At 38.8% G+C, this 12,539-nt stretch overlaps 1 protein-coding gene across 6 annotated transcripts in view; it reads left to right on the top strand.

The window, feature by feature from the left end:
• Positions 1-9,207, top strand: part of EML4 (EMAP like 4) — a 256,343-nt gene extending 247,136 nt beyond the window's left edge. For all 6 annotated transcript variants that reach the window (XM_006133977.4, XM_075925435.1, XM_006133978.4 and 3 more), the window contains 3 exons: positions 613-711; positions 5,342-5,472; positions 6,402-9,207. In XM_006133977.4, the coding sequence (XP_006134039.1) occupies positions 613-711; positions 5,342-5,472; positions 6,402-6,866 (695 nt within the window). In that variant the 3' untranslated portion in view covers positions 6,867-9,207. The remainder of the gene's footprint in view (positions 1-612; positions 712-5,341; positions 5,473-6,401) is intronic.
• The last annotated feature ends 3,332 nt before the right edge of the window (positions 9,208-12,539 follow it).

Below are 12,539 nucleotides of genomic sequence, written 5' to 3'. Positions count from 1 at the left end.
GCAGAGCAGCTGGGGTGCTGCCGGGTTGGTCCCACAGAGCTAAGGGGCAGCGCTACGGGACCAACCCGACAGCACCCCAGATGCTCTGCCCCACGCGTCCCCAAGTCAAATGCTGCTGAAACCGACCAGCGGCTGACTCGGGGAAGCCAGGGGCAGAGCAGCTCCAATTGTCCGGCTGCCTGGAGCACTTCCGGGTTCCAGATAGTGCCGGACCATTGGATGCCGGACAACTGGAGTTTTACTGTATAAAGCACTTAATGACAAAGCCATTAAATGCCTAGTGGGAGTTAGGTCCCAATTGTGATCTTAGGCCAGTGTAAAATGGAAGAAAATTGGAGCTGAGATCAAAGTAGTTAGGGATACACAGGTGTAATAAGAGGAGAATCAGGCTCTTGGGATCAAGTTCCAAAATAAAGTTCAGAAGTACTTGAAATTTGGTGAAGGATTTGTTCCACGATGAAGGACTCTAGCTTGTCATTGGCTTTCCAGAATGATTCAACTTGGTATAAAAATTTGCACTTAATTATTTTCTCCAACATTCGTAGTGTTTTTAAAGAACAAAATAGGTGGATCTAATTCATACGTCATTATTGTTTATTCACTTCTTTAAAGGGGACATTCCAAGTGGCTGTAAACTTATCAGGAATCGTTCGGATTGTAAGGATATAGATTGGACAACGTACACTTGTGTGCTAGGGTTTCAAGTGTTTGGTAAGCACCATTTAACTTGCTTTTACCCTTCATTTTGTAGCACATATAGCAAAATATTCTACATATGTGACACACATTCATCTTCCATTTAATCTTAAAGATTTGGGATTTTTTTGTTGTACTGATTTTAGATGTTGGAGTTTGGGCCTTGAGCCATAAACCATTTTGTCCAGGGAGATGGCATTGGGAATGGGTGTGTGAGGAGAAGAGAAAGTACAGTAAAGATCTGAGGTGTATAGTCTGTACTGTGTAGTCCATGACTCACAAAGGTAACTGCACCATCTGAGGACTTCAGTCAAAGATAAGCAGTATGCCCTCTGTCTGCAAAGGAAGAGCGCTTTGAAAATTAAGCAGATTTAAAAAATCAAATCTACAAAAATGTAAAGATCTGTCAGTGTCGTGTATGATTTTTATACCAAAACTCATGGCTGTGGCTGAATAATTAAAGTTATTTTCTGCAAAATGGTATTTTGTTAGTCCTAAGTGTGAGCCAGTCTGTGAACTGTTGAGAGAGGTTGTCAACCTTCCAGTGTTGTGAACCAAATCACGTGAATGAGATGCTAAATGTTTCACATTCACCACTCACACAAGAGGTTAACCTTTGTTGCTTACACTTACATAAAATGTAAAAAATAGTTAGAAATAAATTGGTGAATTCATGGGGGTGAAAGAGAAGAGTATGCAAAGCTTTTCTTCTTGGTTGTGTTCAGTTTTCAGTGCCAGTTCATTTGCTGGAAGGAAGAAAATAGAGAAATGTTTTTCTAAATGCTTACTCATTACATGGTCTTTGGTGGTAACCACATACACTCTCTGAAAGGAGTGCATTTATGCACAAGTGCTTTAGAAGGGCTACCTTTAAGTTGATGGCTACAGTGACACTCTTGTATGCCAACATGCCTGTTGAGTAGGCGAATAGATACTTACACTGTTGCTTGTCGGTGTTTTGATTAGGATTCTGACTTCTGTTAGCTTGAACAATTAAATTAATTGGGTAATTATGTGTGTAAAATGTCTGTTGATGCATTCAGAGCACAGGCTGATCCAAGGCAGCAGCCTCTGTCCATGGGGAGCTTGGACCCGCCATGAACAGGGGCTGCTGCCGTAGACCAGCTTCTGTCCATGGCAAGCCCCAGCTGATAGTGGCAGCAGCATGTTGGGGGTGAGAGTGCAGGCAGCACCGAGGCACTTTTAAGCCAGCTCCACCCCATACTAGCTCCTGCATGTCCCACCTCACTGCTTTTGTAAGAGACAGCGGGCGAGAGGGGGGGCTGTTGGGTCCACCGAGCCAGCATGTGTGGGGAGCTTGCTTGAAAACCAACTTCCCATATGTATCAACTCCAGCCTGCCCCCTCACCCTCCACGCTGCTGCTTCTCTATCAGAGGCAGCAGCATAGGGATGTGGGGGGTAGGCAGATCTGGTGCTCCTAGGGAGCCTCCTTAAAGCCAGCTCCTCACAAGCACTGGCTTCCATCTCCCCGCCCCTTGCTGCCTCTGATACAGAGGCAGCAGGGGGGAAGTGCATATAGTCAACAAGATTAACTGATAAGCCTTGGCTTATCAGTTAATCGTGTAGTCTAATACATGTTGACATCCTTAGCTCACAAAAGATTCATCAGGTACAAATGAGTAAGTGCAAGGAGTCAAGCTCTTAGCATTTTCATGAGAGAATACTGTCCTGGTCAGTGAGCAATGCAGTACTTTAATGAGGCAAAAGATCTGAGTGAGCTTGTACCCTCTCTTATGTTACGATACATTCCTTTTAAGTTTTTTCTACTTTACATTTTGAGCTCATGAAAGATGCCATCTTGCAAGCACTGAAACTACCACAGCACTACATTTAACAATGTAGTAGATACAATGTGGGGAGCTATGGTATTAGATTCCCTACTGTTTTTCTGACGTGTCTTTCAACTGTAATATAAAAGGACAGTATCTGGAGAAGCGAGAGGAATTCTATTTCCATGCTTAGTCATTAGCTATATTGCTGGCATTGCATGCAAGAGTCGGTTGTAGTTGTACCTGTATTTATAATGTTGAACACCTATTCACTCTGGTTTGGATTTAGACCACCAGCCCATTCTACTTTGCAGCCATCAGATGGGAGCTAGCGATGACTTGGGCCAAATTCAGATAAGGTGACATGTAGATGAAGAGCTCTGTATCTCATTACCAGTACACTATACCATCCAGGCCCTTTCATTCTCTTATGTATTAATCTGCACTTCAGTTGCTTGTAATGTTTCTGATTTTATCTCCATTCCATCCAGATTATTGTGCACTTTACTCTTATGTACAAAAGTTTTATTAAACTTAATACTTTCAGATTCTTCAGAGTCTTAAAAAGTCTTGGGTTCACAATGGAAAGTTAACTGAGTGATACTTCTGAATGAAAAATCCACTGGTGACTCACTTATGTGTTTAAAAGTGAGCACAATCAATAGCATGACATCAGTTATTCTGCCAAAAATAATTGGTTATCTTCAAAGTGTAGTTGCAAACTTAAAAGTTTCAAGGCCCATCATGTTTTAATTATCTACTATTGGGCATTCCTGGCCCATCTTGGACCAATGGCTTAGTCTCAAACTGACACATTGTCATCTAGCATGAGACATGAATTCCATCCTAATTCAGCCACTGACCTGTTGTGACACTTGGCAAGTCACTTCACCTCTTGGGCATGTTTCCTGTATCTTTCTTTGACTTGTCTGTTCAGATTGTAAATTTTTTAGACATGGAGTGTCTCGTGTTTGTTACAGTACCTAGCACAAAAGGACAATATCTAATATTGCGTAAACTGTCATACAAAATATTAATAATATAAACATTGCTGGTTTTTAAAAGTTTTTAAACATTCAATACTCTTTTTACTCAATCAGCCATGTTGATAGGTTATTCTCATCATACTTTTCCTGAAATCTTTAAAGGAAAAATCATACCAAATTTTAAAAAAATATTATCTTTTTGTTTGACTGCTAAAATCAAATTGGTGTATATAGTAGAGCCCTCAGCTTTCCTCATAAATTAAGAAGGGGGATTTAGTATAGCTCTGTGGTCAACATCTGTCCAGAATGGCATCTGAAGTTTCACATAGATAAAATTATAGAATTGTTGCTTAAGAAAATTCTTTATTTAGGATTGTAAATGTAAATGTCAAAGGAATGTCTGCAGCAGAGTTTTGAACGTACTCTAAAGTTCATTTGTTAGCCCCACCTGCTGGTTATATTATATTAATAGATTAAGGAAATATTTAAGATCAATGGGTTTAGTTCTAGCTGCTTGAAAATTCTCAAGATATTTACTTCTGAGACAGACATCATTACTGTTGAGACATTCAAAATATTTGCCTCAGCAATTCATGTTGTTCACTTCAGTAACTTAGCAGCAGTAACTTTCGCTTGCATCAAATATCCTCAAATACTGGCCCAGGCTCCTTTCTCCTTCCTGAAAAAGTGTGAAGAATTAGACATTTCTTTAGTTTTCCCATGGCTTCTCTTCTTCTAGATAAAATAAATTGCCCACTTCTGACCCAGTGAACAGTGTCACAAACAAACTTCATATATACTAGTGAATAGAGGTATTGTTTTATAACAATTTCAATTTTAGTTGTTTGCTTTAAACATATTGCAGTGTTGAACATACAATATTGTAAAACTTTCAGGCTGACACTAATCCTATAGGGTTTTGGGTTTTGTTAGTTCCCTAATATTTCTGTCCTGATGATATAAAGAAGTGGAGGAAGTATTTTTAATGCTTTAACCAATTCTTCCCTGCCTATTTTGATAATTGCCATCTTTTGCAATCACTTGGAAGCATAAAATGCCACTAGTTTATTGCCTAAAAATGCAACAGAACAAAAAATGCTCTTTGTATTTATGCAACTGGATGGCTAAATTGTTATATTTGGCATCATGAAGTAAAGTATCCCCTTTTATTTTTTGGTTTGCTGTTTCTCCAGCTTTGCTCTTAGATATGCATGGTAATTTTTGCTGCATGTGGAAGGCACAAGAGCTTGCTCTTTTTTTAATTCAGTGCTCCTCCCGCCTTACTTCAGGCAATGTTACTTTTCTTCTGTCTATATATATATCAGTTCTTTGCTTTGAATTTGTGTGTCATTCACTAAATCTTTGTTTTATTTAAGTACTGCTTGCATATGTGGCACGTGTCCAGGCTGAATTTCTGTGCAAACTGATCACTAGTGGTCTTTTTCTAATTATCTGTTCCTATTCATACTGCCATTAAAAAGAGGATTCCACTACACAGTCATTATTTTGCTTTTTAAAAGTATTTAAAAACGGAAATTTCAATGAATAGTGTGTGGGATTTAGAACAAGGTTAAATGTACTAAACAGCATTCATTTAGCTGTTTTTGCAATAAGTTGAAATTTAAACTAAGTATTTATTGTGCATTGTATTTGCAGGATTGAGATGCTAAATTTGCAATTCAGTAAGTCAGATTAATTTTCTTGGTGTGAAATATAAAGTTGAGTTCAATATCCTATTCAGTTTCCCAATTTATTCTTGCCATTATTTTTAGTCTAATTCTAGGTTTCATAGATCACATTTGTGCTTCAGGATTTTTAATTTTTTTAAAATTACTGTTGCTAAATATATCTGTGTGTGCATATCCTAGGAGTATGGCCTGAAGGATCAGATGGGACAGATATAAATGCTCTTGTCAGAGCCCATAATCGAAAGGTGATAGCAGTTGCTGATGATTTCTGTAAGGTTCATCTCTTTCAGTATCCTTGCTCCAAGCCAAAGGTAAGTTTAGTCTACTCTCTTGGCTGTATTATAGGCAGGGCTAGTAGTAAAGCTAAGGTTGTTTCCTCTTAAAAGACCCTGTTTTCATTTGCAACTTTGACAAACTTCAGTCATTTGGGCTGAAAAGTTCCATGCCAGGTGATTCAGCTATTGTAAGATGGGTCCCCACAGAAGGCCCATCCCTCTCACTGATTGAGACAAAGGCTCTGTCAAAGTAAAAGTAAGTGTTCATGTAATTAAAAACTGTGCCATAATACTTATATGAAAGGGGAGGAGAGACTGAATTAAGGGTGTACAGCCAACCATAATTCTGGCATTTCCTAGCTTTTGAGGGTTTCACTTTGCAAGTTTAATAATGTTTTTAACATGTCTGTGTAAAATATATAAATACACGGACACAAAGTTATGCATAGCTATGTGTACATGTATGATATCTCTATGGTTTTATGCCTATCCATGTATAAATTTCCTGTATATATATATGTTGGAAAAGTAACTTACTAATAAAATAATTTTGTTTGCCTCTTAAGTGGTAAATTAATTTGTATTGATATATGTTTTAAAGTTGTCTATTTAAAAAAAATCCGTATCTGGCCCTTTGCAAATACTTATAGCCCGCCCAGACACTGAAAACTCTTCAACAATTTGGAATTTATACAATTCAGTAATAATACACGGGGGAAAACTGTGTCCCAGGAAGAATAAATATAGATTGGTGTAGTTGGTATATATAAATTATTCTTTGGAATACTCCCATAGGTATTTTAGTCATGTTTTGATATTAACAAATAACAGGAAAAGATTGATAATTAATTCATCTCTCTCTCTCTCTCTCTCTCTCTCTCTCTCTCTCTCTCTCTCTCTCTCTCTCTCTCTCTCTCTCTCTCTCTCTCTCTCTCTCTTTTCCCCACCCAATTTTGCATTAATAGGCCCCCAGTCATAAATACAGTGCTCACAGCAGTCATGTGACAAATGTCAGCTTTACATATAATGATGGTCACTTGATTTCAACTGGAGGGAAAGACATGAGTATTATTCAATGGAGACTTGTGGAGAAGATAACTTTGCCACAAAATGACATTATAGTAGAAATTGGTACAACCAAAGCACCCATCCCTGCAAGTGAAAGTCTGGTAGAGTCACCTGCACCTCTTTTACAATCATTTGATGAAATGGCACAAAGTGAAAGCGTGACCGGCAGCTCTCTCACATGTTTGGAAAGCAATTTGGAGCAGACTGTGGAGGCCATTGAGGAGCAAAGTGAGGAGCAAAGTGAAGGGAGCAGTCTAGATCCAGGTGAACCAAGCTATGAAGAACCATCCAATGAAACAAGTGAGGAGCAAAGTGAATCCACTGTTACTGAAGACCAGCAAGATAATTCACCAGTGTCTTAACACTTCAAACTCAGATGGTCTTTATTTTCCCTTGGTGTGTGTGTTTTCAATAAAAGGTGTAGAGGGTTTAAACAAGGAGGGGGAAATAGCTGAGATTCATGCCCACTCCAGCTGTTGGGTTTCAGTGAGATTTTTAGTCTGGCTTTGTTTCAATATGTGGAACAATCCCAAGGGCCTAACTTGACAGTTTGTCAAGAATTGGTCAGAGTTAGTAATGGGACATGACCATAGATTCATTTTTAATTATGAAATTGCTGTCAGGAAGTGGCATGATGTCAATACTGGAAAAAAAGGAAGGTTTTAAGGAAAAGCTGAAATAAACCACCTTCATCATGTGAAAGTGTGTTCTGGAAATACTAACATCAAACAGAAGCACTGAATAAATACCGCTGAATAATACTATGCTGTTTTTCCAGGTGCATAAACAAAATTAGAAAAATTAGTTTTGTGGAGCTGTTCTTTCTTTTTTTTTGAATGAAAAAAAGAGGAAAAACGAGAATAATGCCATGTTCATGAAACTGCCTTCTTGATCTAACACATATGCAATTTTCTAACACTACTAATTTTAAATGGAGTGTGGACATGCTTGCAGTCTGTCTGCCCTAGGTGCTGCTAGTTCTAAGGCAAAACTTACCAAGGAACAGTTTTTCTTGTTCCTTGTGTATAGACCTATTTAATCATAGAACTGAACCAAACATTGGTTTGTTAATGAATTGTTGATGGCCTAAAAGTTAATTAAAATGTAAGAAGAAATTGAGTTTTCAAAGAGTTGCTCGCCTTGATATTTTGAAACTTAAGAATCTTTATATTGACCATGATGTGAGTGGAAGAGAATGCATGACAAGAAAACAAAAGTCTGTTGGGTCTAGGGTTAAATGTAGGCTTGAAGCAGAAATTGTTCCCTTACCACTAGGAAAAATATTAATGTAGTTAAATTGGTGCTTGGGATTAATATAGTAAGTTGATAATGTCTTTTTTTTTTACTATTATGGGGTGACATTAAGAATCAATAAACTGCAAATGTTTTTTTTACTGACTCCTTTAGCAGTCATGGTAATACACAATAATGTAGATCACATTGCGTATTTTGAGATTTGCTCTTTTTTTCCTTTTTGTGTGATTTTTCTTTCGCCAAGTTGCTGTAAGCCATGCAGCTTTTATGTGGTTATACCTGGCCAGTTACAGGATATCATGGCATTTGTTATGCATTTGGAATTTTTTTTTTTTTTTTTTTTAACAAAACTTGTCAGACAGCTACATTTGTTTTTTAAGTACATAAGTTTCCTACATTTAAAAAAAAATAGATTTACTGACAAATATGCGTTTCCTATGTACTTGTTTATATTTTGATTACATAGAATTTTTTTAACTTACTGCATTGTGCTGATATTTTAGGTTTTAGTTAGAAAGTCTTGTTTAGAAACTTTGAATGAGTTTATAAGTCTTAAGTGTGCAAGCGTTTACGTGATTGTGCCATTCCAAAGTGCATCAAAACTGTCATTCCCTTTCTAGTATCTTCTCAGGAGTAGTGCTACAGATCAGGTATTTAGTCATCATTTTGTAAGATCAGAAAACTCAAATGGACTCCCAAAGGATATTTAGAACATTTATTTTATATGTATATGTATATGTATATGTATATGTATATGTATATGTATATGTATAAAATATCCTCTTGTTTACAACAGTTCCAGAAAACCTCAAAATAATTCTCTTCAAATGAAGGGAGATATGGATTCCAAGCAACCCAACTGTTTAAACTGTGCTCTGTACATAGTATTTTATTGGAGAGATCTAATGTGTCTGACTTACAGTTTTGCCAAATATTAGTGACACAAGATAAAGATCATTTAATCAAATTATATGGTTCCAAATGTGGAATATGCTGTAAGGTGAGAAAATAATTCTATTAAAAGAAAAAAAGGTGTTATCAAAGCTAGTGGGACACAGAGCGATCTCTCTGTCATTTTTATGAACTCCACATAAGCAACACATGTTGTTTGAAAACATCTATCATTTAGGGGTTGCCATGTAAAGTGAGAGTTACAGTTGTAATATCCTTGTGCTGTAGGTCAAAAGACTCGAGTAATATGCAAAAAGCCTTACAGCTTTCAATTGCTGGCAACTACTGTTTAACCGATAATTAAATCTGTGATAATGGATGGAAATGGGTGGGATTATGTCACTGTAGATGTTTTAGAAAAATAATTGTGAATGAAAAAAATGATTCAGAGTGTTTCATGTGAAGATGTTTGAGCCATTTCTATCTATCATGCATTCCTGTCTCATGGCAGAAAATTTTGAAGATTAAAAAAAAAACAATAAAATAATCAAAATAGTACATTGCTATTGTTTTTATCTTACTATAAGAGTGGATTCCTTTATATACACATTAAATGTCAGTTTTCATAAGATCCCGGGTAATGCATTTTTCAGATTATTTTTTATTTCTGTAACCATCTTCCTAGCTAATAAAGGGTGCCTGTTCACCAGAAAACATGAGAAATACTCATACTACTCTAATTAGCATTAATATGAGTAAAGTTACAGGTCTGCTCGTTGCTTTGGAAATGTACCCCTAAATGATTAGGGTTTAGACATACAGCTTCTCCAGTAGATTGACAAGCCCACAGTATAGAAGCTGATTAATGAGATCATAATACAGGGTAAAATTTAGTTATGAATTACTAGATTCTACACAGACTTTGTATCTACTGTTATTTATTGAAGCCCCCTCAGGTAGTTTAGAATGTGTCCTGCTGAAAGATACATGAAAGTGATCTTGTATTTTGTGTAAATACAAGTGTTTTCACTTCAGTAATGTCACATTTGGAGTCAATATGAAGAAGCTGGTTAGTGACCCCCTATATATTTAGGTTGCCTTACACTTGCCATTATTAAAGATTCTTGTGATTTTTTTTTTTTTGAGGAACTTAAACATTACCATTGCTTGCTGCCGCAGGCCTTTGAAATTCATGAGGGGGAAGTGAAGGGCTTTTTCCTTGTTCATTCACGTTTGACTGAGATACCCAGCTGCAGGCCAATCTCACGCCAACCATCCTCACTGCAGGCCAAGCACTTGGCATGAGGTGCCCATACCTCCATTTGGATAGCAGCTAGCTGCCGTAGCCAGCTAACATACTTGGTCCTGTAGCTCAAGTGTTCAATTTCTGTTCTGGAGCTGAAATTTCATGATTCAAACTCTGCTGACGGTTCATAGTAGAGGGACAGGTGGTGTTAGCTGTGCATAATTAAACTTTTTTTTAATTTAGAGAATTGTATTTTAAAAATCCGCATTAAAAATATTTAAGTTCAAGATCCTGTAACAATTATTTACAGTAAACTTGATAATAAATGAAAGAGTTTTATTAAGTATAAAAAGTAGTAGTCAAGTGATTGCAAGTGAAAATAGTCCAATCAAAGGGTACGTCTAGACTACATGCCTCTGGCGACAGAGGCATGTAGATTAGGCTACTGGACATAGTAAAATGAAGCGGCAATTTAAATAATCGCCGCTTCATTTAAATTTACATGGCTGCCGCGCTGAGCCGACAAACAGCTGGTCAGCTCCCCAGGAGGCATACCTGGGTGGTCGACAAATACCTTTGATATCGGCAGGGGAGCGTCCAGACTATCGCGCTGAGCCGACAAACAGCTGACCAGCTGTTTGTCGGCTCAGCACGGCAGCCATGTAAATTTAAATGAAGCGGCGATTATTTAAATCGCCGCTTCATTTTACTATGTCCGGTAGCCTAATCTACATGCCTCTGTCGCCAGAGGCATGTAGTCTAGACGTACCCAAAGTAAGTTACTAAGTCAAAATAAACATACCATGACAGCTAATCCTAATTCACTAAAAATAACAGTGGCCCTAATCATCTCTTTCACAAGCTAGGCAGCCTTCAAGCCTGGGCCAAATCCTTCCCCTGTTTAGTCTTGGATATTTCCAGTAGACAAATTGGGAGGTAAAGGGAGGAGGGGTCTCCTAGCATCTGGCCACTACCCCAGTTATTTCTTTTCCCACCTTTATATCCTTTTTGCCCAAGGTGGGAATTCTTTGTGTTCAGTTCAGACTTTAACCTTGAGTGGAAAAGTACCTGATCCAAAATAGGTTTCAGTATCAGGTGTCCTGACGACATGTCTTTAAGGGTCCACCCACATTTTGGGCTTTCAGGAAAAACAAACCAAATTACATATCATTATCTTGAGCACTGGGCCATTAAGTTCTCATTACAAATTCTAAATTTGGAAATAGATTCACGCTTCATATTTCTAACTTTGCATGCAAGAGTGAGATATGTACAGAAATAGAGTATACACATTCAGAAAATCATAATTTAAAAATTGTTATATGATACATTTATGTTCTTATGTACCTAAAGCATCTTCAATATATGCATGTTCATATTCAAAGCCAATTTTCATAAAACATGGGGAATAATGCACACAGGCAAGTCATAATTTAAAAAATTAGATTAAATTACGTATTCTTGTTTTGCCAAGGTAACCCACTGCTCACTACATTTTGTGTGCTCTGCTCTGTGGCCAATTCACAGCTGATAAGTGTGTTGAGGCCTTCAACTAAAGAACCTTTAACTATTGATCATGCCTGGTTCAGGTGTCAGCCAAATGGAGGTGTCATAAATGAAGGCTAGTTGGGATTTGAAGTATTGTGGCCTCAAATGCTTGGTTTCTGTAAAGACAAAGGAGATGTGCTCCATGCAAAACCAAATGTTGGCTTTAAAGTGGGCACCTTACCCCAGATGCTCAGACTTCTCAGGGGAGCATTGGGATGCACTCAGTCCAGAGTAGGCAGGCATGGTAAGGGGCCAGCCAGGGCAGGAGCCTGCAACTGGGAATGGGGAAAAGGGCAAGTTGGCTTGCCACTGTGTCCAGCACACACCAACTTCAGAACATGCAGCTATTTGGGGACACTGGTTCCTTTCCTGCCCTCATGGAGGGGAGAAGGGAATCTGTGTTCAGCACGTCCGATGCTATAATAGGCTCTCCTCCTCCTTCATGCCGGTTGACAAGCGAGATATCAGTCTTCTCTGAATCACACAGAGTGATTGTGGGCGGGTGCTGACTGGATGTGGCAATAAACCTAGGCCTTATACTGCACAGCCTTGTGCTTCAATGACACCAGACCACTTACTGGTGACTTAGTGTGGGAAGGTGTCCTACCAGGGAGGATAGCATAAGGCTGGCCTCCCCAAAAACCTTGTGATTGTGAGAAGGATCAAAGAATTCCTATGTGAGAGCTTCATGGAGCTGTGCAGACTCATGCTCCATCTGCAGACACATAATTAAGCTTTTCTGGGGCCCCCATGTTGTGTAGGCACAGAGCGCCCAACACTCCTTTGCCTTACCTGCTTCTAGTTAGAGAAAGTTTGTGAACTCATCAGAAGTGTCCTCCTCCGGGTTGGTGCTGGACTGGGAGACATCCTGAGAGGAGGGGATTGGCTTCAGCATCATGACAGCTCCTGGCTCCTTGGAATTGCTGACAAGGTAGCCTCTTCCTCTTGCTCCCAGACCAGGGAGACGGGGAGCAAAGCCGCGGAGCACACGGGCAGCAGACAGCCCAGACGCGCCGCGGCTGTCCCGCTGCCGGCGTCCTCAGAGGCTTTGCTCCCAGTCTCCCTGGTCTGCTGGTCAGCTGGAGACCAGCAGACC

This window comes from Pelodiscus sinensis, chromosome 3 (genome assembly GCF_049634645.1).
Source record: "Pelodiscus sinensis isolate JC-2024 chromosome 3, ASM4963464v1, whole genome shotgun sequence".
Classification (NCBI taxonomy): Eukaryota; Metazoa; Chordata; order Testudines; family Trionychidae; genus Pelodiscus; species Pelodiscus sinensis.
The sequence above is the reverse complement of the archived record's forward strand: the minus strand, read 5'-3'. Positions and strand labels throughout refer to the sequence as shown.